This window comes from Macaca nemestrina, chromosome 2 (assembly GCF_043159975.1).
Source record: "Macaca nemestrina isolate mMacNem1 chromosome 2, mMacNem.hap1, whole genome shotgun sequence".
NCBI classification, from domain to species: Eukaryota; Metazoa; Chordata; class Mammalia; order Primates; family Cercopithecidae; genus Macaca; species Macaca nemestrina.
The window spans coordinates 63,700,338-63,726,768 of NC_092126.1; the positions used below are offsets into that span (position 1 = coordinate 63,700,338).

The 26,431-nt window shown below is 38.4% G+C and overlaps 1 protein-coding gene across 4 annotated transcripts in view; it reads left to right on the forward strand.

Moving 5' to 3' along the window:
* Window positions 1-26,431, forward strand: part of LOC105488522 (protein phosphatase, Mg2+/Mn2+ dependent 1L) — a 295,514-nt gene that overhangs the window by 185,221 nt on the left and 83,862 nt on the right. For all 4 annotated transcript variants that reach the window (XM_011752698.3, XM_024794975.2, XM_071091191.1 and 1 more), the window contains one exon: window positions 23,846-24,020. In XM_011752698.3, coding sequence (XP_011751000.1) covers window positions 23,846-24,020 — 175 coding nt within the window. The remainder of the gene's footprint in view (window positions 1-23,845; window positions 24,021-26,431) is intronic.

Here is a 26,431-nt window from a genome sequence, read left to right on the forward strand (position 1 = left end):
GCATATCTGTAACCTTCTGGTTAATTAATATGCCTTCTTTCCTTTAGGTTTATGCAGTTTAACTTTGCGAGATTACCACTTAATATGATGGCTGCGAAATAGATAGTCATATTAGGAGCCTGTGAACTATTATCTTTACTCTGCTATTAGTCTGTCAATATTATGGTTAATTCTCAGGATTTCCAGATTATATAGGCTTTGCAGATTCTTTGTAGCCTGCCTTAAATTACTCATTAACACCTCAGAAGTAGGGTAGTATGGTAGAGGGAAATAAATAACTAAAATATATGGAATAAAATTTAAGACATAAAGTGATTTTGAAGATCTTCTAATCCAATCCCTTCAGCCCACTCCCCGGTTTTACAGGTAAGGGGACTGACAGCCAGTGAGGTTAAGGAATGCGTACAAGAGCACACATTCACAGAGTTGGTTGATTGCTGTGTGACTGGGAACCCAGATTTCCTAGTCTTGTTCAGGACTCCTTCCAGAAGCTGGAATAACAGAACTTTATTGCCCTGCATTTTACTATGGAACAGAATGAATTGTCCAAAAACAGCATGCCTTACCCACTTCTAAAGACTTTTGAAGCCGGTGAGTTGTGGAGCACAGTTGTTATTAGAGCAGCTCCAAGGCAAGAACCCAAGGACAGAGCAATGGCAGGGCTCTGAAAAATAGGTATAGAAATAAAGTTTTGAGAGTATAATGAGGAATAAATAAGATAATGCATTTAAGCACTTAGCATAGTGTTCAACATATAGACAGTTTTCAATAAATATCAGCTATTGCTATTTATCATAGAATTAAAATTCTTAAGTATCCTTACATAGTTGCAGCCTGCTGTTACTTCTGGTCTTCCACCATTTCCTTTCCCTTTCCCTTCCCCTCCAAACACACATACATACTCTTACCACCAGCTCTATAACTCTGCAGCTCTGTAACCCAATTCTAAACCCCAAATATCCATGTTTTTCAGCCTTTATGTTTTTATATGGAATGTATTCTCTGCCTGGATTGCTACCCAGCCCATTCTGCTCAGCAACTCCTTACATCCCTCAAAATTTGGCTCACATGTCCCTTTGGACATGATATGATATGGTTTGGCTGCGTCTCCACCCAAATCTCAACTTGAGTTGTATCTCCCAGAATTCCCACGTGTTGTGGGAGGGCCCCAGGGAGAGATAATTGAATCATGGGGCCCCGTCTTTCTCATGCTATTCTCATGATAAAGAGTAAGTCACATGAGATCGGGTGGGTTTATCAGGGGTTTCTACTTTTACTTTTTCCTCATTTTTCTCTTGCTGCCAGCATGTAAGAAGTGCCTTTCACCTCCCACCATGATTCTGAGGCCTCCACAGCCATGTTGGAACTGGAAATCCAATTAAACTTTACTCTTTTTCTTCCCAGTCTCAGGTATGTTTTTATCAGCAGCAATGAAAACGGACTAATACAGTAAATTGGAATCAGTAGAGTGGGGTGTTGCTGAAAAGGTACCTGAAAATGTGGAAGTGACTTTGGAACCGAGTAACAGGCACAGGTTGGAACAGTTTGGAAGGCTCAGAAGAAGACAGGAAAACGTGGGAAAGCTTGGAACCTCCTCGAGACTTGTTGAATGGCTTTGACAAAAATGCTGATAGTGATATGAACAATAAGGTACAGGATGAGGTGGTCTCAGATGGAGATGAGGAACTTGCTGGGAACTGGAGCAAAGGTGACTCTTGTTATGTTTTAGCAAAGAGACTGGTGGCATTTTGCCCCCTCCCTAGAGATTTGTGGAACTTTAAACTTGAAAAAGATGATTTAGGGTATCTGGTGGAAGAAATTTCTAAGCAGGAAAGCATTCAAGAGTTGACTTGGGTACTGTTAAAGGCATTCAGTTTTATAAGGGAAGCAGAGCATAACTATTTGGAAAATTTGTAGCCTGACTATGCAATAGAAAAGAAAAACCCATTTTCTGGGGAGAAAGTCAAGCCAGCTGCAGAAATTTGCATAAGTAGCAAGGACCCTAATGTTAATCCCCAAGACCATGGGGAAAATATCTCTAGACCATGTCAGAGACCTTCATGGCAGCCCCTCCCATCACAGGCCTCAAGTCCCAGGAGGAAAAAGTGGTTTTGTGGGCTGGGCACAGGGTCCCTGTGCTGTGTGCAGCCTAGGGACTTGGTGCCTTGTGTCCCAGCTGCTCCAGCCTTGGCTGAAAGGGGCTGATGTACAGCTCAGGCTATGGCTTCGGAGGGTGGAAGCCCCAAGCCTTGGCGGCTTTCACGTGGTGTTGAGCCTGTGGGTGCACAGAAGTCAAGGATTGAGGTTTGGGAATCTCTGCGTAGATTTCAGAAGATGTATGGAACTGCCTGGATGCCCAGGCAAAAGTTTGCTGCAGGGGTGGGGCCCTCATGGAGAACCTCTGCTAGGGCAGTGTGGAAGGCAAATGTGGCATTAGAGCTCCCACACAGAGTTCCTACTGGGGCACTGCCTAGTGGAGCTGTGAGAAGAGGGCCACCATCCTCCAGACCCCAGAATGGTAGATCCACTGACAGCTTGAACTGTGGGCCTAGAAAAACTGCAGACAGTCAACACCAGCCCATGAAAGCAGCCAGGAGGGAGGCTATACCCTTTAAAACCAAGGGGTGGAGCTGCCTAAGACCATGGGAACCTACCTCTTGCATCAGTGTAACCTGGATGTGAGACCTAGAGTCAAAGGAGATCATTTTGGAGCTTTAAAATTTGACTGCCCTGCTGAATTTTGGACTTGCATGGGCTCTGTAACCCCTTTGTTTTGGCCAATTTCTCCCATTTGGAATGGCTATATTTACCCAATACCTGTACCCTCATTGTATCTAGGAAGTAAATAGCTTGCTTTTGATTTTACAGGCTCATAGGCAGAAGGGACTTGCCTCGTCTCAGATGAGACTTTGGACTGTGGAATTTTGGGTTAATGCTGAAATGAGTTAAGACTTTGGGGGACTGTTGGGAAGGCATGTTTGGTTTTAAAATGTGAGGACATGAAATTTGGAGGGGACAGGGGCAGAATGATATGGCTTGGCTGTGTCCCCACGCAAATCTCAACTTGAATTGTATCTCCCAGAATTCCCATGTGTTGTGGGAGGGACCCTGGGGAGGTAATTGAATCATGGGGGCTGGTGTTTCTCATGGTATTCTCGTGATAGTGAGTAAGTCTCACGAGACCTGATGGGTTTATCAGGGGTTTCTGCTTTTGCTTCTTCCTCATTTTTCTCTTGCCACTGCCATGTAAGAAGTACCTTTCACCTCCCGCCATGATTCTGAGGCCTCCCCAGCCATGTGGAGCTCTTAAGTCCAATTAAACCTCTTTTTCTTCCCAGTCTCAGGTATGTTTTTATCAGCAACATGAAAATGGACTAATACATGGTGTTTCTGAGGCTTCTCAATTAGAGAATTTGTTGTATTCTTTTGTAGTTATTTCTCTACAAGTCATCTGCTTCCTTAAGTGATAAGCTCTTTGAGGTCAAGGACTTTCTTTTAGCTCTATGTGTTTAGCATATGCTTGGAGTATGATAAACACTTGATAAATGTTGAAAGAATGAATACTTGAATTAATTATTAGGCTTACTTTGTAACTCAGTTCAGCCAGCCCTCTGCTTTTCATAGGTATGAATTTTGACAATTGCTCATGTAGTAGACAAGAGGACAACCACGCTTACTACTTTATTCATTTTCCCTTTTGATTTTCATAGACGTTTAAACATTTCACTTGATTCATGGGTGCCATCTGGTGGGGAAAAGACTAACTACAGATGCATGCTTCACCAAAACCATGTAGAAGTTTAAGATTATTATTGTTCATTAATATGGAAGTTGTCACTGTTTCATGGTAGTTTCCAGAAGTGTAGTCAGGAAAAACTCCTTGGCAACTGCTTTTTTCATTCCTGTACATTGGTTTCTTATTTTTATTTTGTAGAGATGGGGGCCTTGCTATATTGCCCAGGCTGGTCTCAAACTCCCTGGCTCACTCAAGCAATCCTCCTATCTTAGCCTCTCAAAGTGCTGGGATTACAGATGTGAGCCATCACACCCAGCCTTAATTTTATGAAGTGGCTCATTCATGAATAATTTTTGAAAATATTTTCAAAAAAGATAAGTGTTATTAAATATTGTTTACTTGTCAGTGTGGCAATTTATGTAATTTAAGGTAAACTGATTATTTAAAGTTTGAGGGCCGAGTGCGGTGGCTCAAGCCTATAATCCCAGCACTTTGGGAGGCCGAGACAGGCGGATCACGAGGTCAGGAGATCGAGACCATCCTGGCTAACACGGTGAAATCCCGTCTCTACTAAAAAAAATACAAAAACCTAGCCGGGTGAAGTGGCGGGCGCCTGTAATCCCAGCTACTCGGGAGACTGAGGCTGGAGAATGGTGTAAACCCGGGAGGCGGAGCTTGCAGTGAGCTGAGATCCGGCCACTGCACTCCAGCCCCGGTGACAGAGCGAGACTCCGTCTCAAAAAAAAAAAAAAAAATAAATAAATAAATAAAATAAAATAAAGTTTGAGATACTGAATTTTTAAATTTTTCCATGACACTGTGTTTTTAATTCATTCATTCTCCAAGCATTTATTGAGCATCTGCCTAATGCCTGACGTTGTAAAAAGTGCTAAAGAACCAGAAGTGAAAGACAGTATCAGTCTTGGTCCAAAGAATAGTTAGGTAAGAATGTAAAGCCATTTAACTTTTCATAAGACAAATCATACAAACTTCATTTAGATTTTCATAAGAATTCCTTATGTGCATATAAACATCATAGATACAACGTTACCAGTTTTAGTCTTGCCATTTTGATGGATTTTCTTAGAGTATATGAATCTAAAGGGAAATTATTTATGATTTTTCATAAAAAGTAGATATTCATTCAATATTCACATTTCTGTACTGCTTACAGTCTACCTATCTGAAGGATAGACTTTTTTTTTTTTTTTTTAAGTTACCTGGAACATTGTAATGAAGCAGGAAGTAAACAAAAAGGAACTGAGGGGTAAAAAACAATCACAAAACTCATGTACCTTTCTCCAGTTAGAAGGTTAAACATTTTGCATGTCTTAAGGCTAGATAATTGTGCATAAAGCACCCTCTTAGAAGCAGTACTATCTGCCTGTGGAGGAGAATCAAGAGCTTCTCACAGAGATCAGGGTGATGTGCTGTGGAAACCAAGCTCACATACAGGAGACATGCACGCCACAACCCTCCCTTTGTGTTCCCAAGATAGCCCTAAATCATCAAGAAAATGCTGGGTTTTCTTCTGTGCATTCTTTTTGAAAAACTTTGAGAAGTATGTTTTTTCATTTTAGAAGCATTTTCATCAAAAGAGATTAAAATAATTTTTCATCACTTAGGGCATTAAAGTTGAGTTAAATGGGACATTCACTTATGTGGAACTCTTCATTCCCTGGTGGCACTCATTAAATGAGGTATTGTGGAATTTAGCTATCATTTACAGAAGTTGTATTTGAAAGATTACACAAGATACACACATAGAAATCCAAACTTAATTTTCTTTTTTAATTGAAGAACTGGAAAGAATTGTGAGAATGTACCTAGTTCTTAGGAAGCATACCATTAAATATTACATTAAAATGTGTTATGTATAAAATTTTGTTTTGTACTGCTCTTGAAGGAAAGATTTCAAACAAAATTGGCATTTCATTTAATTGATAAGTAGAAATGCAATGCAAAAATGGCCAGCCACCTGTCTTCTGAAGTTCTATTAATCTTCACTATTTAATTGCCTGAATGTGGACATAGATTTGTGTTAGAAAAGAAAGCTTGGTTTGTTGTGTGTATCTCGTAAGTCATGTTGACTATTTAACGACTTCTTTATTCTAGGGCACTTGTATCAACACAATGTGTTTTGAAGAAGAATCACAGGTACTACCTGGGGTAATAGAAGGAAACTAATAATTGAGTATATTGTAGATGGCAAAGTTTATAATTTTTCTAATCTCTTTCCGTAATGATTTATGACATCTGGAACTTGCTTGTTGCAACAATAAATCTTCAGGTGGATCACCCTTGTCTATGGACTATTTGGGTGTAGGACATAAAGATAGGACACTTCCACAGCAGATGTTTTTTTCTTGCTGTTTGAGAGACACCAGCCTTCACTAAGCAGTTCATTATTTTCTAAGGTTGGAGCAGCTGTGGATCACCATAATTATGGATTTATTACGTCCCTGCCAATCTACTGTGAATCCTAATTCAAATTTTACATGTCTCTTTGGGGCCTTGTTAATTTTCTCATGATTATGTGGTTCCTGACAAATGACAGTTTTGAGAATCTAAAGTTGCTTAAGTTAGTTTTTTATGAGGTATTGCCAATTGCTCATTGTTTTTAGAATGCTTAATAACCTTTTTATTTTTAATCTTACATAAAATAAAGCAGCTTCCCTTTATAATGTCTGGCTGTATTTTTACCCATCCATTTTCTCGGAGGACTGCTACCAGACTACAATTTCTAAGACTCTCTAACTTTTTAGGTTATATGGTCAAGTGGAAAGAAATAAAATGCTTAAGAAAAATATCTGGAGCATTAGAATTTTTAAATCAGAGCTATTTCAAGGTGAGGACGAGGATGTGCAGCTTATTTTTGTATGCCTCAAATTTAACACAGTGCCCCATACATGAAGGCACATAATAAATGCAAGCTAAAAAATTAATTTTTTATATATATGTGTGTGTGTGTGTATATATATCTCCACTGATTTTGTTTCAGTTTGGCCATCCATCTGTAACAGTGTTTGGCACGTGTTTTCTGTAAGGAGCCATGTGGTAACTATCTTCGGCTTTGCGTACCATCCAGTCCCTGTCTCAGCTGCTCAGCTCTACCACTATAGTGCAGAAGCAGCCATAGACAATATATAAACAAATGGGCAGAGCTATGTTCCAGCAAAACTTTATAAAGACGGATGTTTGGGCTTCAGTTTGCCACCCTGGATTTAGACCAAGGGTCACAAAGAGGTCTCATCTCATGTGCTAACTTTGATCGATTGGTAGCTGCCTTAGAATACTGTATTGAGAAGGATTCTCAGGGTCAATCTAGGTTCAGTGGTAAATAATTCATTAGTTAATGTCTGCCATAGGCATTGTTTTGATCTTTCCTATAATTTATCTTGAGGACACTGTGACTTGTGCAGATGGTTGCCTTTATTTCTTTGCATTGGGTGCCAAGAAACTCAGAGTTACTTTTTAATCATCTGTAACAAATATAGTTGACTCTTGAACAACCTCGATTTGAACTGCACAGGTCCACTTACACACAGATTTTCTTTTGCCTCTGTCACTCTTAAGACAGCAGGACCAACTCCTCCTTTCTCTCCTCCTCCTCAGCCTACTCAACATGAAGATAATGAGGATGAGACCTTTATAATAATCCACTTACACTTAATAAATAGTAAATATATTTTCCTTATGATTTTCTTAATAACATTTTCTTTTCTCTAGCTTACTTTGTTGTAAGAATACAATAGATAACACATATAACGTATAAAATATGTATTAATCAACTATTTATGTTGTTGGTAAGACTGTCATTCAACAATAGGCTATTAGTAGTTACATTTTGGGGGAATCAAAAGTTATTTGTGGGTTTTTGACTGTGTTGGGGTTAAGGGTCAACCGTATGTATGTAACCCCATGTTGTTTAAGGGTCAACTGTAAAAAGAATAATAAAGTACATATTTTGCATCCAACTTTATCCCTAGCTTCATCTCAATTTCACCATCTTACTTTTCTTAGTCCAGAGTTCCTAAAACTTGCCTACATAAAATATTTATGAAACCATAGACTTTACCAAAGAGCAAAGGCTTACTGGGGGTTTGCAAGGACACATCTGCAAAACATTGATGATCATAACTACCTTGCAGGGTTGGTGAGAATTAAATGAAGTAATTAATGTATAATACGAAGCCCAGTGCCTGGCACATAGTGAATACTGCATACATGGTAGCTATTAAATGTATGCCTTCAGAGAACTCCGCCAACCTACCTAGAAGGGTAAATCACATTACTTCTGATTTCTCCAGCCCTCCTTTGCAGATAGGTGGAAAAACCCCTGAAGATGTAAAAACTCTGTCCAGATTCCCCATATTTCATCTTGTGGAACTGAGTCCTCCCTGTGGGAAATACTAGGCCACCCTATACATTTGAGTCTTTTTTTTTTTTTCCTACTCCTCTGTTTGTGGGGAACTTTCTATGTGGAATAGGACCACGTATCCACATACGTGATAAAAAGGATAACACAGGAAAATAACAAGGTGGGATTTGGAGTGGGGAGACCATTGGGCTTCTTTCCTTTGCCTTTGAAAGTGCCACTTTCTTGTCATACTGGGCAATTTCCATACAATTCTTAAAAGTTCATTTTAGTTTTATTCCACTGAGTTTTGGGGCAAGAATTTTACAACTTGAGATGAGTAATTTGAAGTTAGTTGATGCTTATCAATTGATGCTATTTTAGCCCACAGTTCCCTTCATAAAATAATATCTTTTCTGACTTAAAAAATGACTAGTTTAAGACACCCAGATATGTTATAATTCTACATGCTATAGTGAAGAATCAAAATGGTGAACATTCTACACTTGAGAGAAATGTGAAAGGAGAGTTGCCAGCACTAAAGAAAAGCAACAGCATGAGTAAGAAAGAGAGTGACAAATACACAAAGTGTTAACTGGCAAGTCAGGAGGTCATTAGGCCTAACCTTGTTCTTAACTCAGACTCTTCATCATAAACCCATTTTAATGAAAAGAAAGTCAGAAACTAATTTTTCCCCACAACAAATAGAAAGTTAGTATTGGTTTTAGTTGGGCAAATGTAGTGATATTTCTCCCTTCCTTAATGTTCCTCAACAGTCCCAATGGCTGGTATCTAGTACTTCAGAGCAATTTTGAAGCCTTTTCTCCTGTAAAATTACAACTTCTATTCACCCATGGCTCTAATTTATCCACATTTTTGAAAATTCGTATCAATAAATATACTGTTTTTCCTGTCTGTGTTAGCTTCTTCTTGCTCCTTATGCCTTTGTCTGTGAACCTCCTCATCATTTTTTAGATCTTGGCTCTACATCACTCTCAGGAAAGCCTCTTCTCCCCATTCCTCCTTCACCCCCAACCAGGCTATTTAGGTTCTTTGTTTTATCTCATCAAAGAATCTTGTTCATTTCTATCTCCCCACTAGACCATAAGCACCATGACAGCAGGGATATGTCTACTTCTGCCCATTACCCAAGAACAGCTGAAAGAGCACACCCGTCTATGTAGCAAAATAGTGGGAAGATTGATGGGTGGTGGTGACAAGTCCGCCGAGCCTGGTGATAGCTGGTTGTCCAACATAGAATCTTAGTTCAACTTTGAATTTACCTGCAGAACCACTTACTCCCCCTGTAAATTTAACTGTTACTCTAAAGAGGGACAGCTCTTTAGACACTAGGAAACAACCTTTATGTAGAGAGTAAAAAATATTATTTTCATAGTTGGCCCAAAAGCAGCCATCAATTAAGAAAGCGTTCAAGCTCAACACCCAACCACCCCAAATTCTAATCACACCACTGAACTCACATCACATTGGACTAATCTATTACTTTATAGAAGCAATAATGTTAATATAAGTAACCATTTATCTCTAGCACCTAGCACAGTATCCAGCACAATCGACACCCAATAAATATTAGTTAAAAGGATATACTTCTAGCTTATGACTGTGTAACTGCCCATCCAGCTATATTCTTATGGAGTTGAAGTTGGAGTTGGGAAAAAGATGTATTTTTCTCTGTAAGGTTCATGAACTGTATGCCCATCCAGATTTTAAAATGTCATTTTCTATTTACACAAGCAGCTGCAGTCACTGCTGAAACTATAGCTTTTCCACACAATTAGGTATCTCATTTTCCTCTTGCTAAAATAAGATACCCTTTCAAACCTTGTTTGCAAAGTTATGCAACACTGCCAGTGATGCTGAGTTCCCTTCCCTTCTGTTATATTTTGCTGCAGCTTTCCAGGATTCAAAATCCCACTAGCAGTCCTTGGCAGGGAGGGTCAGCTCAGTGTTCTTACCATGCCTGGGGATGGTCAAGAGGAAATCATTGTGTTTTCACAGTGTTTTGCCACAGGTTGTTTTGTGGCCTGTTTCACGAAGCTTGCTGATATTTGCCTGATTGCCCACAAGCTGTTGGGAAAGGATTCCAGGTGCTCCCTTGCATTAGAAGTACACAAGGTCAGTTCGTTTGCTTCAGGAAAGGGCTCAACCTTTCTGAGGCTGAGAAGACTAGCAATTTTGTATGATTAAAAAAAGCCTGTGGCACTGAGGGTTGAAAGGCCATGTAAAAATGTCATTGCATATAGTCAAGGTTTTCCCAGGAATACAGCATGTTTACTTTCCAAACTCTGTCTTGGGGGATGCAGAAGGACTGTTCTTGTGGAGGGTCTTGTACAACCCTAGATGTACATCAGAATTTGTTACAAAGCTTTGTAAAAATACACATGCCTAGACCTTAGAAAATCAGAATCTCTAGGGGGTAGAATCTGGTGTTTTTCACCTGTTAGTGAGCCTGTTAAAATACAGCAAACGTTTAAAAAGCAGATTCTAGAGTCCTACCCTAAAAAAAAGTTGATTTACTAAATATGGAGCAGGCCCCATGAATCTAAATTTTTAAAGAAGGCAATCCCCTCTTTCCACCCTAGGTGACTTAGAAGCAGTTGGTTGGAATACCAGCCATGAAGAAACACTGATGAAGCCCAGTGACCTAATTTTGTAGAAAAAACTGAAGCCCTGTCCTAGTGCCCTTCCTCTGTATGGAGCTAATAAGACTTCACCATGGCCCTGTTTATGAGCTTTATACCTGGATTCCTAAAATGAAACGTTAGATACTGGGTGTGTATTTCTGGGAAGAGGATCTGTTGCTCTCAAAGATGTTTTAGTCGGGTTGAAAATAATACAAAAATATTTGAAAACACATTTTTATTATGAGATACAACAGGCTCTGGCTCTGTCCAAACCAGCAGTCCTTGCAAGTGGGTTCCTGTGATATAAAATAAGATGTGATGCTTGGCAAGTATAAAATAGTATGACATTTATATGCTTTGTGGCAGAAGAGAGGTAAATGTCAGAGTGATAGGAAGAAACATTGTAGGCACGATCCCTTTTATCTTTCTTTGTGATCATGTAGAGTTATCACTCATAGGATATTAAGCCTGGTTTTAAAGCACCCATTCCCCATCCTTTTCTGCCATCATGCCCATGTTGGACTAAGTGTCAGGGAAACCCACATAGGTGAAAAAGCTTCTGTCCTACCTTCTGGTTGCTCATAAACTAGTGGGAAGGCAAATAGGTGACTAGATAGAGATACTTTGAAGTAGTTGAGAGCTGTAACAGAGATCTGAACTTAGGACATTGTGGTGACAAGTGGGAAAGCAATCGCGTTAATTCTGAGAGACTACTTTTGCAACCAAAGGGATGATTCCTATTTGTACAGAAGTTTTAAAATTATATGTATGTAGTAGATGCTACTGAATTTGTTCTTTATTTATCCATATGTGAGATACAACAAATTAAGTTTGCTTCATTAGGTTAGCCTCAAACAAGCTTTGATGGCAGGTCTCGAAGCGGGAGCCAGAGACAGAGAAAAGTAATTTAGACCTTCAAGGAGCACAGATCTTTGTGTTTTCCTCCACACAAAATTAAATTTCAAAGTAGAGAACATTTGTCTTTCTTTATCTTCACTTTCATACTTTACACTCCATTCCCAGGAGTCTCCTTGGGTGCCTTATTGCTTGTCAATCCACCTCCTTGTAGGTAAAAATCTGATCAACTTGCTCATACTAAGACTGAATATTTACTTAGTATACTACTCCTCCTGAAAATATTTACCTTTTGGTAGGTGAAGAGCTGGCGTTAACCAAAGATTGATGCTATAATGATAGAATTTCAGGCGTCAAAAAAGGGAAAATGATTTGGGGGTGGGGATCCTTTTGGGGTTACTCATATCACACTAAATAAGGCCGTTATCAGCTCCCTGGACAGAAAGACCAGACCTTCTCCATACCCCAACTACACATACAGGGAGCCTTAATCTAATACGGGTTTTGAAGGCACCTCCTAAAGTCATGTCAGATTGGAGACAGAAGCCCAACTGGCATTCGTCTGGAGCTTCCCTGCCACCCTGGCCACACCTGCCTTCTGGAGACCCACCCTAAAGAGCCTGGTAGATAGCTGCAAGGCAGAAGCCAAACGAGGCCTAGTAGGAGTTCTCTGGCGCTACTCCTATATAAATAGAGGTTGCCAGCCAAAGAACGTTTTTATCTGACCGTGTTTTGGCTACCTCCTAAGCGGCTGCTCTACTGTCATAGCTTCAGAGTTCTTTTTGATTAATAACTCATGAGTGTTTTATAATTCACTTCTAACAGTCCCATTGGCTTCCTGAATTTCCAAGGGCATTTTCAGTTAGCATTCCACATGGAACTTTCTGGAATACATTTGGATAGCACTAATGGAAGTTAATATTTCTCCAAGCTCTATAGCCCAAGATTCAGAAAGGGAAGGGAATTTTATCAGTAATTAACCATAATTTTCTCTGAAATAGGAAACATAGTTCTCTCTGTAAACAAATATTACTTTGCAGTTTTCTTCTATAGATCTCATGTGTATAGAATGCGAAACATCTTCTTTCTATAACTGCAGAAAAGACAGGAACTCACCCATCACAAAATTTAGCCAGATTGCTTTGACCGAGTGCTGCTTGTTTTCTCAACAGGTTGATGAGAAAGTCCGACATTAGGCTGTTTTATCCCTCAGGAGAACATAGATGTGTATGTGTGCTTTAAAACAAAAGGATCATGAAACTAGTACAAACTATTCCCCCTGAATCCCTTAACCTATCCCTGGATCATGTGTAATATTGAGGGACAAAGAATTCATCATCACTGTGGCAGTAGGGAAGTAAGGTCAACTTTTTGTTAGACTGTAAAGCAGATACATTTTTTAATCCTTTAGAGTTTGAGGGTAGATTTCCATCGAAATAATAAGATAAGGAAAATGGGCCACATAGGTGAACAATGTTTGATAATTTGGCAAAATTATATTTTATTGCAATTACAGGGTAAGATCTAGAAAAGAGGTAAGTTAGTTTTTATGTACAAAAGCATCCATCTGCAATTAGGGAAGCCATCAGACAGAAAGTGGGATTTGAGTGATATTTTCACACGCTGGCATACTTGGTGCTGCCACATGAATATAGTGTCAGATTGAATATGAATTAGATGACTGATAAAGTTATTTAATGCTTAAACTAAATGGGAACTTTAGTCTTCATATTCCATCGGTTAGATGACTTCAAGTCTTTCACACACTGAGTGTTATGCCCTCTGCGGTAGTCATTTTACCACATGACTAGCATTTGCACGTCTGCAGCTTTCGTTCTCCAGAGCAATCTTAAATCTCTGTAATAGGTGTAAGATTTCATTTTTATGCTTCTGGTTTAAGCTTGGGACTTTTTCCTGATGCCATCTCTCTTGAAGGAATCAAATTTGCCTTCTTGAGGCAGAATTATGAATTCAGGAGTGCAAGATGGTCATCTTATTTGAATAACCTCTCCAGGTTAGAAGTGCCGAAGACTAAAAATGGCAAGAAATGACACTCTTGGCAGGCATGAGAGAGTAACTCCCTTGCCTTATGTTCTCTTCCTGGTGGGCAAGGGCACTCACTCTGACTTTATTTTAAAGTGCCTGGAGCCAAAGAGCAGCTGTCAAAAGTTAATGATATGTTACCATAAGAAAGATGGATTCCAAGGTGAAACTAAGTAAATTAACGTGTGCTCTGTGTGCTGGCTGCTGCCAGGTCAGCAAACACACATCCCTTCTCTTCAAGGGCAGGGAAACCTTGCTTGCGCTAAAATATTACTCTCTTCTGTCTTCTTTCTTCCTCTAGTGTGAATTTCGAAGCATTCCCATGATAATCTCTCCTTTATCTTGTGAATACCTTATGATTGTCCCTCAGTGACCATTTCCCTAAATTCAGCCCTTTTTCTTTTTTCTTTCTTTTTTTTTTTTTTTATTATACTTTAAGTTCTAGGGTACATGTGCATAACGTGCAGGTTTGTTACATATGTATACTTGTGCCATGTTGGTGTGCTGCACCCATCAACTCGTCAGCACCCATCAACTCATCATTTACATCAGGTATAACTCCCAGTGCAATCCCTCCCCCCTCCTCCCTCCCCATGATAGGCCCCGGTGTGTGATGTTCTCCTTCCCAAGTCCAAGTGATCTCATTGTTCAGTTCCCACCTATGAGTGAGAACATGCAGTGTTTGGTTTTCTGTTCTTGTGATAGTTTGCTAAGAATGATGGTTTCCAGCTGCATCCATGTCCCTACAAAGGACACAAACTCATCCTTTTTTATGGCTGCATAGTATTCCATGGTGTATATGTGCCACATTTTCTTAATCCAGTCTGCCACTGATGGACATTTGGGTTGATTCCAAGTCTTTGCTATTGTGAATAGTGCCGCAGTAAACATACGTGTGCATGTGTCTTTATAGCAGCATGATTTATAATCCTTTGGATATATACCCAGTAATGGGATGGCTGGGTCATATGGTACATCTAGTTCTAGATCCTTGAGGAATTGCCATACTGTTTTCCATAATGGTTGAACTAGTTTACAATCCCACCAACAGTGTAAAAGTGTTCCTATTTCTCCACAGCCTCTCCAGCACCTGTTGTTTCCTGACTTTTTAATGATTGCCATTCTAACTGGTGTGAGATGGTATCTCATTGTGGTTTTGATTTGCATTTCTCTGATGGCCAGCGATAATGAGCATTTTTTCATGTGTCTGTTGGCTGTATGAATGTCTTCTTTTGAGAACTGTCTGTTCATATCCTTTGCCCACTTTTTGATGGGGTTGTTTGTTTTTTTCTTGTAAATTTGTTTGAGTTCTTTGTAGGTTCTATTCAGCCCTTTTTCTACTCAGTATTTGCAGAATTGATTCTCATCTTACTTCCCTGTATGTCTTCCTCAGTGCCAAAGTCTCCTCACAGGAAAGGGCCACTGATCAGATGCCCTTAAAGCCAGATCTAGCATCTTATTTTATGACTTATCAGTGTTTTAAAATTTATCAGTGTTAAATTTACTGTTGACATGAGTGCAAAGATGAGTCCTTTTGCTTTTGCTTTTGTCCCTTTTTTCCAGCTTTAGAAGGCTGTGTCCATTCACAGTCAACACATGTAACTGAAGCAGAAGCCCTGTGTGCTTTTTAGGCATATATGTGGTGTAAACATAAATTAAAAGACACTGCCATCAATTATTTGTCTCATTCAGTTTAATGGAGCTTGAGGGTTTCTCTCTCTTTTCAGATTATAATTGTGTGTGTTCAGGTGTGTTAAATAAAATGGAGGGGGAAAGGTAATTTATAAAATTGTGAAATTTGAGGGGTATTAAAATTCTTAAACTCTTTATCTTGGCAAAGCACTCTCTAGACCATCCATGAGGCAAAAATCCCTTTTCTTCTTAAGATGCTTGTCTCAGGTTTTGAAATCTTAAAATCTCAACTCATGGTTTTTCAGTTAGTTGGAAATTGCGTCTCTATATCAGGACCAACATTTACAACATACTTCATTACAAAGTTAATGATAAATCCATTTCTTGGTTTAAAAAGTATCTTCTAAATAAGAATTTATTGAGTATAGAAGCACTTTCTTTTTGATTATCATTACCTAAAACTTCATAAAATTGCTTACTATTCACTAAGTCTTAGAATTGGTAGTAAAATAGAATATTTGTTAACAACTGAAGGAACAAAAAATAAAAAACTCACACAACTGTGACATATGAATTATTAAGTAAAAATTATTATGTGATGAAGCATATTTTCATAGTTAAGGATATCAGAAGCCTGTTTTTATTTTAAGTCCACTAAAGGTCAAAATGAGTAACGTAACAAAGTGAGTAAAGTAACTTGACTATGACACTTTTTTTTTTTTTCCCAGAGAAATATACTAAAAGTGATTTGAAACATTGGTCTAGTTTGCTGGTCATCTTTTTCTAATGGCAGCTCTATTAGAATTTAATTACATCACTTAATATGAAGTCAAGCTTCATATTGAGACAAGCTTTTGGCTCCCTGGAAACTTGCAGATAAGTTTAATACTTTTCCCTCACAGAGATTTTGGGAGGGTCATGGTGATGGTGGTGGATATTCCCTAAAATATGGAGTGATGAATGTTTTCAGGCTTACTGTTAAATTTGCAACAGTGAATTTAATATGTTGTGTAACTTTACTCAGTTTTCCCGTTGCTTTTAACAGCTTTGCCCTCAGCTTTAGCTTCCAGTTACGCAGCATTGAAGGCATGTTTTTCTTTCCCATCTGTTGGGAAGCTTTGCTCATGTGTTCTTTTGTTCTCTTCTGGGTTTTATCCCAGCCTGGGCTGCTTTACCGTGTAAAGAAGTGACCACAGAAGGCATTGCCATCTTTGTAAAAAATTAATATTTTTTTCTAATTTAAAAGCAATTTGTGTTTCCTGCTCCAGTACTCACTGTATAACCGAGGATAAGTTTCTTAACCTCTCTGAGTCTGTTTCTTCATCTGTAAAAATCTGTTAGAGTTGTTGTAAGGATTAAATATGCTAACACTTTTAAAGCATTCAGCACAGTGCTGGCACATAGAAATATTGTTTTATTTTATAAAATTTGGAAAACTTTAGAGAGAAAAAGTAAGTCACCCCAATGTTTATTACTCTGAGATAACTAATGATATACATTAATTTAATTCACCCATTTTTTTCCTCATAGATGAGGTATACAAACTACTTTGTAATCTCCTTGTTTTTGAAAGTGTCTCACTCTGTCACTCAGGCTGGAGTGCAATGGTGCCATCTCAGCTCACTGCAACCTCCACCTCCCAGGGCTCAAGCAATCCACCCACCTCAGCCTCCTGAGTAGCTAGGACCACAGGTGCGTGCCACCACGCCTGGCTGTTTTTTTGTATTTTTAGTAGAGACAGGGTCTTGCCATGTTGCCCAGGCTGGTCTTGATCTCCTGAGCTCAAATGATCCACCTGTCTCAGCCTCCCAAAATGCTAGGATTACAGGGGTGAGCCACTGTGTCCAGCCTTAATCTGCTTTTTATTATGAATATTTTCCTACATAATTTAGTACTCTTTTATAACACAATTTTTAATTGCTTATTCTGTTGATAGTTTCTTTTGCTGTGTGGAAACTCTGTAGTTTAATTAAGTCCCATTTGTCTATTTTGTTGCTTTTGCCTTTAGGGTCTTCATAATCAATTCTTTGCCTAGGCCAATGTCTGGAAGAATATTTCCTAGGTGTTATTTTTCTTTTTGAGTCAGAGTATCGCTCTGTCATCAGGCTGGAGTGCAATGATGTGATCTCTGCTTACTGCAACCTCTGCCTTCTGGGTTCAAGCGATTCTCCTGCTTTAGCCTCCCGAGTAGCTGGGACTACAGCACGCGCCACCACGCCCAGCTAATTTTTGTATTTTTAGTAGAGACAGAGTTTCACCATATTGGCCAGGATGGTCTCGATCTCTTGACCTCGTGATCTGCCTGTCTTGGCCTCCCAAAGTGCTGTGATTACAGGTGTGAGCCACCGCACCCGGCCTTCTTTCTTAAGTTATTTTTTTTAAATTGGTCTTTAAATTCTACCAGAATTATTTCCTGATTATTTTTCCGTGTTCCCCTCCTATCTTAATTTCTCTCCCTAAAGGCTGTTTAGCACTTAACATAACTCATGCATTAAATAAATATATTAATTTATCTCAGGATTCATGCCTATTTTTGCATTACTTTGTAAAATGTGTTTTTCTAGTATTTCATGTGTTTTGTTTGCATATTAAGATTGCAGGTTCCTTTATGGTAAAGGCTTGTTTTCCCAACAGTTCAAGCCTAATATGTGTTACTCAGCAGACAGTCAATAAATTAGAATTGGCCAGCTAACAAGTTTTCTTTTTAAGATAAATTGTGAAACATTTAGCAGCTCTTGAAATATACTTTTACACCACCCCACCCAAATTATTTAATATGTATTGGTTCTTAAACAATATACCATATAATAGTAAATAGTTTTTTAGCCTAATGACCAGCATCAGCATTCTAGCTACATTTCCAGAATTTAGGTTCTTAATCATTTTGCTTCTTTTCATTTATCCTTCTTACCCACTGAGTTCTTTTTATAGAGTTTACTGTAACCCTTTAATGTCTTCCAGACTAACGCTGGAATGGGTAATATAAATATATGTCAATTCTATAAGAAGGTACATTCAGCACCTTTTATGCCCTGCCTTGTAAGTTTTTAGTTCATCTTTTTACTCTGGCTGTTGCCGAAGCCACCGTCTTTTCATGTCTAACTGGAGGGAACCTGTGAACTCTTTTGCACTTTCTTCCCTAAGGTTTCTCTTCAGCCATTTAGGATACATCTGGCTAAGCATAAAGCTGAAAGTCCAGGGGTAATTAACATCCTGCAAGGCAACTTTAACTCAGGTGTACTGCTCTGATGTACGTTATACATGATTCCTCAAAGGGTCCCTAGAAGAATCAATCAAGCCCATTGTTAAATGCAGAAATAAAGGCAAGAATGGAGAAGATCAAATGATTGTGGAGAGGAAAACATTAAATAAAGCTTCACACAGCTTTAAGTGTGAAACACATAATTTGCCATTTTGTCATGTGAATGATGATTGGGTTTGAGCTGTTTACTTTTCTAAAATAATGGCATGAAAGAAAATTAAAGACCAAGAATAGTTCCATTTGCCAGTAGAAAACCAGACTTTTATTCTCTATCTGAAATTGTGAAAGGAAGATCTGTATGCAAGCAAAGAATTAGGAACTGTCAAAACATCTTCTCCCAAGCTATCTGAAAGTACTTGTTTTTTGCATAGTGTCAAAGTATTGCGCTTCTGTGGTACAAAGCATTGAACCAGATATGGGGCAACACAATAATGTGTAAGATACAGTCCTTATTTCTGCCAGATGGAGGAGCTAAAGTACCTATACCTGTACAAATACAAAATAATTGGAAAGCTGTTGGATGCTCTTAGATGTTCAAGTTAGGTTAGGCAATACTAACAGTATATACATGGCTTTTGAGCCAAACTTTGAAAAATGAAGGATTGGCTAAAACCAGTAAGAGACCTCAGTATTTGGTTTTCTGTTCCTGTGTTACTTTGCTAAGGATAATAGCCTCCAGCTGCATCCATATGCCTGCAAAGGACATGATCTTATTCTTTTTTATGGCTGCATAGTATTCCATGGTGTATATGTACTACATTTTCTTAATCTAGTTTATCATTGATGGGCATTTACGTTGATTCCATGTCTTTGCTATTGTGAATAGTGCTGCAATGAGCATATGTGAGCGTGTGTCTTTATAATAGAATGATTTCTATTCCTTTGGGTATATACCCAGTAATGGGATTGCTGAGTTGAATGGTATTTCTGTCTTTCTGTCTTTGAGGAATTACCATACTGTCTTCCACAATGACTGAACTAATTTACACTCCCACCAGCAGTGTAAAAGTGTTCCTTTTCCTCCTCAACCTTGCTATCATCTGTTATTATTTGACTTCTTAATAATAGCCTTTTTGACTGGTGTTAGATGGTATCTCATTGTGTTTTTTTTGTTTTGTTTTGTTTTTTGTTTTTTTGAGACGGAGTCTTGCTCTGTAGCCCAGGCTGGAGTGCAGTGGCATGATCTCGGCTCACTGCACGCTCCGCTTCCCAGTTCACACCATTCTCCTGTCTCAGCCTCCCGAGTAGCTGGGACTACAGGCGCCCGCCACCATGCCCGGGTAATTTTTTGTATTTTTGGTGGAGATGGGGTTTCACCGTGTTAGCCAGAATGGTCTTGATCTCCTGACCTCGTGATCCGCCCACCTCGGCCTCCCAAAGTGCTGGGATTACAGGCGTGAGCCACCATGCCCAGCCTCTCATTGTGTTTTAATTTGCATTTCTCTAAAGATCAGTGATGTTGAGCTTTTTGTCATGATTGTTGGCCACATGTATGTATTCTTTTGAAAGGTATCTATTCATGTCATTTGTCCACTTTTTTATGGGGTTGTGTTTTTCTTGTAAATTTGTTTAAATTCCTTATAGATGCTGAATATTAGGCCTTTGTCAGGTGCAGAATTTTCAAAAATTTTCTCCCATTCTGTAGGTTGTCTGTTTACTCTGATGATAGTTTCTTTTGCTGTGCAGAAGCTCTTTAGATTAATTAGATCCTATTTGTCAATTTTTGGTTTTTTTGCAGTTGCTTTTGGTGTCTTCATCATGAAATCTTTGCCCGTGCCTATGTCCTGAATGGTGTTGCCTAGGTTATCTTCCAGGGTTTTTATAGTTTGGAGTTTTACATTAAAGTCTTTAATCCATCTTGAGTTAATTTTTGTATATTGTGTAAAGAAGGGGTCCAGTTTCAATCTTCTGCATATGGCTAGCCAGTAATCCCGTGATGTGCTTTCAATAATACAGAGTACATCAATATTTGTAAAATGTGAATTATGGAACTATTTCCTGTACCTCATAGGTATTTCAAGGAGGAAAATTAATGACAGATATTACACTGAGTAACAAGGTAGTGTGAGTTTAAAAACAGTTATTGATGGGTGCAGCACACCAACATGGCACAAGTATACATATGTAACAAACCTGCACGTTATGCACATGTACCCTAGAACTTAAAGTATAATAATAATAATAATAATAATAATAATAAAAACAGTTATTGTGCAGTGTGTCTCTTCATTTTCCAGTGTCAGGGAAAAAATGTTATTAAATTCTACAATTAAATATGTTGCACAAATGTGCTGAGTCCATTTACATTTTATGGAATAATTTCTTTTGTTCTGCACTAGCTGGCTGGCAGAGAAATTGAACAATGTTTGGTGATGTTAAAGTTGTAATTTTGTCAGCAACAGAATTAGGAAATATAAATATAAATCTCGAAATAAAACGTGTTGTGTTATCTTTGGCTACTCTAGGGGCTAAAATACAACTTTTCACCACCACTTCTCAGTGGACTTTTCCTGGGAAGTCAGTTGTCATTGTTCTGGCAAGTTTCTTTTCATCCATCCTGAATTGTGTTAACATTTAAAGGGAAGGTTATAAAGAAGTATATTTTAGGGTATCTACCCAAAGGAAAAGAAGTTATTATATGAAAAAGACACATGTACGTGCATGTTTATAGCAGCACAATTCACAATTGCAAAATTGTGGAACCAACCTAAATGCCCACCAACCAACAAGCGGATAAAGAAAATGTGGTGTATTTACACCATGGTATGCTACCCAGCCATAAAACAGAATGAAATAATGGCATTTCCAGCAATTTAGATGGAGTTGGAGACCGTTGTTCTGTGAGAAGTAACTGAGAAATGGAAAACTATAAATTCTCACTTATAAGTGGGAGCTAAGCTATGAGGATGCAAAGGCATAAGAATGATATAATGGACTTTGGGGACATAAGGGGGAGGGTGGGAAGGGGATGAGGGATAGAAGACTAAATATTGGGTACAGTGTACACTGCTCCAGTGACGGGTGCACCAAAATCTCAGAAATCACCACTAAAGAACTTATTCATGTAACCAAAATCACCTGTTCCCCAAAAACTACTGAAATAAAATTTTTACAAACCAAATACATTTTAAAGACAATTTTAAAAAATTACAATAGTAAGAACCTGGAAACAATACGAAAACGTGGAACGTAGAAAGTATTGTCTGAGCGTGCAATCCCAGCACTTTGGGAGGCTGAGGCAAATGGATTACCTGAGATCAGGAGTTCAAGACCAGCCTGGCCAACATGGTAAAACCCTGCTCTACTAATAACACACACACACACACAAAATTAGCCGGGCATGGTGGCAGGCGCTTGTAATCCTAGCTACTCAGGAGACTGAGGCAGGAGAATCACCTGAACCCAGTAGGCAGAGGTTGCAGTGAGCCAAGATCACTCCATTGCACTACAACCTGGGCAGCAAGAGTGAAACTCTGTCTCAAAAAAATAAAAATAAAAAAATAAAGTGTCTTCCACAATTGGAGTATGTTCTTCCATATCTTCTCCTATGCCTATATGATAATACTAAATATGTGTGTTACTTAATTGTACTCATATTTATATATGTTGTAGGATATACTATACCTGATATTCTGTGACTTTGATTTTTAACCTCAACAATATATCATGGTATTCTTCCTGGTCAGCACATATAGTCCTATCTCATTTTTTCCAAAGGCTATAGAGGATATTACTCTATAAATGAAAAAAATGGAACCTCTGTTGATTAGCATGTATCATATATATATCAGTATGTATGTTTAATGTATACTTATTTTATTGCATAATTAATAGCTGTACAGAATTTTAAAAATTGATACATTGTAACTTTACATATTTATGAGGTACAGTTTGATGTCTCAATACATGTATGTCTTGTATATTGTTCAAATCAAGGTAGTAAACATGTCCCTTACCTCATTCATTTATAATTTACTTATGTTGGGAACATTCAAAAACAGTTATTCTAGCTATTTTGTAACATAAAACACCTTACTGAGAACCATAGTCACCCACTGTGCAACAGAACACTACGGGGTTTTTATTTTCTGTGTAGACAAGTCTGCCTTACTCTAAGAAAAGATTGCCCCAGAGACCATCTTTTCATTGTTTTTTTTTCAGCAGTTTTTATTGTTGTTGTTATTGTGTGTGTGAAGTTTTATACTGGTTGTGAATATAATTTTGAACAATATATGGAGGACTTCACTGACTGATTTATTAACCTTAGACACTATGTGAGTAAAGCAGGACTGTACTGCAAGGAGATGCTAAACTTTTGACATTCCCAAGAGGGAAGTTTTATAAATTTCAGAATTCCCCTGATTTATGCATGCCTCTCTGTCACTTAATTATGCTCATAAAATTCTGCTTAACTAGCACTGGGATTCTTAACTTGGAGAGAAAAGAGTATGCTACCACTGCAACCTACCAGAAGAACATATCAGAATCTTTGGGAAAATCTTTTCAAAATATGCATATCTTCCTTCCTACCCTCTACCCCCAAGTGGAACATGCTTACCTGATTGAAAATCACTGCATGTAATTAGTTGTTACTAATTGGAATGTAACTATCTGGGAATGTGTTGTACAGATAGTGTAAAAGCAAAAAACGAACAGCAACAACAACAACAAACTTGTCAAAGTAAGAATTATATATATGTCAGCTTAAGGCATTTAAGTGGTGAAGAGGTTTTTTTTTTTTCCCCTGCCCCCCCCCACCAAGGTTAAGGGGCTTTGTCTTAAATCTCCTCATTTTCTGTTTATCCCATTATTTCATTATCGATCCTAGCAGAGGACTCTCCTTTATAAAATTCACTTTACAAGAGTTCTTGTGTAAACATTAATGAGTAGAGACTAACAAAACAAAGTAGGGATGTGGATGCCATAGCATGGATGGGGTCATTGCTGAGATGAGTGACTGTCTTCTGTATTGTAGACAAGGGCAAGTCAAATTTGTATCCAGCAAAATCACTATCAGGGGCCTTCAGTTCACTATAATAGTTGAAACTCTGAGCACTAATTCTGTGAATATCTAACCAAATCTATCATCTTTTATACCTTTAAACCTAGTAGAAAACTCTTAGAGGTTTGCGATTCTGTCTATTTGAAGATCACCTTACTGGGTACAGTGGATACTAAAATGACGATGACAAGGACATGCCTGTCTGGAGGGTTGGTTCACAGTGCTTTGAGCTTTCTCTGTAGCACCTGAGGGTAAGTAAAAAGTCTAAGAGGAGAATTTCTAATGGAGTTCTCTCTGTCTGTTTTATCTGCAGACTGCAGCTGAATATGTAAAATCTCGACTCCCAGAGGCCCTTAAACAGCATCTTCAGGACTACGAGAAAGACAAAGAAAATAGTGTATTGTCTTACCAGACCATCCTTGAACAGCAGATTTTGTCAATTGACCGAGAAATGCTAGAAAAATTGACCGTATCCTATGATGAAGCAGGTATGTTTGTTTTTAAAACACACATTTTTTTTTTCTCCTTGCAAAAAAATTTCATTATAAACCTTGGTTAAACTTGGTAAAAGGTTAAGGGCAAACTGGATTCAAAGTTATGTAACGTGGACTAATAGTAAGTTTCTTCTCTGCAGTTTTAGTCTCAAGATGGTCAGAAGATTCCTAAAAATGGATCTTAAATATCAAATACCTTTAAAATTTTGGTCTTTTTTATTCAGCTTTTTTTGGCCTTTTATTAACCGGGTACTCCTAAAGTGTTATTTCTTTTTTTTTTTTTTTTTTTTTTTTTTTTTTTTTTTTGAGACGGAGTCTCACTCTGTAGCCCAGGCTGGAGTACAGTGGCCGGATCTCAGCTCACTGCAAGCTCCGCCTCCCGGGTTCACGCCATTCTCCGGCCTCAGCCTCCCAGGTAGCTGGGACTACAGGCGCCCGCCACCTCGCCCGGCTAGTTTTTTTTTTTTTTTGTATTTCTTAGTAGAGATGGGGTTTCACCGTGTTAGCCAGGATGGTCTCGATCTCCTGACCTCGTGATCCACCCGTCTCAGCCTCCCAAAGTGCTGGGATTACAGGCTTGAGCCACCGCGCCCGGCCTAAAGTGTTATTTCAATTTGGATAGCAACTGAAAACTTTTACATCTGAGAATCCAAGAAATGTTATTTGATTCAAATATTTGAGTTAATTTTAGTTGTTTTCTTTTCTAAAGAGGTATTTTTGTTTTTTTTTTTTTGTCAAACTGTTAAGCTAATCATTACTTTCTTTTCCTTAGCAACTCAGACACTACCACACCAGAGACTTCATCTCACTGCCTGTCATAGGTTCTTCTCATCCAAGGGAGCTTATTCATGAAGTCACGGACAGACCTCCTTATAACATTATTTCCTCCTTATAACATTAATCTATTATATGGTCTGTCAGCTAAGACCCAATTTTAATTAAATGAGTATAGTATTACTTGGAATTATTAAAATCTTTAATAAAATTAAACTTAAGCAGCAGACCCTGATTAAAATTGCTGTACCTCTCCACCTCCCCCTCTCAAAAAAATTGGAGGGAAAAGTATAGGAAAAATGGTTTCTAATGGTCAAATGTTAATGGTATTCTTCTATTAATGCCAAGAACTTCTGTTTCTATTTTTACAAGGATTTTTTAGCATGTATCTTATTTTCTTCATCAGAATCTATGCATGCTCAATACTTTCTTACCACTTGATTTCAAGTTCAAATAGCAAACAGAAGAGCAAATCACACAAAACAAAACATTATAGTACATTCGCCTAACCACTTAACCAATATTTCTAGTTACTAAGCTGCCCCCGTGTATATTCCACCCTCTAACCCCTTCACCTCCCTCTGAGGCAGGATCTATATTTCCAGTTTTGCCCAGGACATCTCTGCTTCTCTGATTCTTCTTTGCTTTTTTTTCGTTTTCCAGACACATTGGCTTTCTTCTGCCTAGCATTTTCGTTATTTTCAATATTCTTCTCATTGGTATTCTTATTCATCTCTTCTCTCATCCTTAATGGAATAAAGTAAGGTTTTGATCAGTCCCAACCAAAATCATATTTAAATATTCATAGCATCTTATAGATCATAGAACTCATATAGTCCATTCACTATGACCATTTTATGGTGAGAAAACAAACTCATGGACTTGCCTGAAATAATGCAGTTACTTAGTTGTAAAAACTGGGACACCAACTTCCTAATTACGAATCAAGCTATGCTTTTACTACACTGATGCAGGTTCTCATTTGCTCAGTAAGCACTTGTTGAATGCATGGCAATATACTAGGCAGTTGGAGCAAAGAGAAAAGCAGTGAAAACATGGAAAGGAATCTGAGATGTAGAAAATAGATCTTGCTTAAAGTCTTGCTGGGGGGCTAAAACATACATGTATGAGCTCTAGAGAAAAATTTCTGAGGAGTTTGGGACTAAATACACCCCGTAATATCTTCAAGTTATTAAAGTTAAGATGAAATGTGGAGTCAAGAAATAGTAGAAATGGCTGAAATTTTCCATGAAATTCTGTAGAGGGGGCATTATTTTAAACCTTGAAGGGCAAATGGTGGGCAAGTATTTGTGAAGAGAAGGGGGATGCATTCTAGTGGATGAAGGGGCACAAGGAGACATCAAGGTGAGCGTGAACATTAGCTGCAATCACCCACCACTCAAGTTTTTCCTGCCTCAGGAGTAATTTTCCACTCTCCTGCACTGTTGTTGAGCAGCAACTGATCCTCAGAGGTACACTTGCACATGGCTTTTAGGGGCTAATAGTTTGGCATAGAATTAATCTGTCAATAATGTAGCATGAAACGGTGGAAATAAACACAAGATTGAGAGTTAGAGGATCTAAGATCTAGGCCTTCCCCCAGGTTAATACTGGTGTGATCTTCGGCAAAT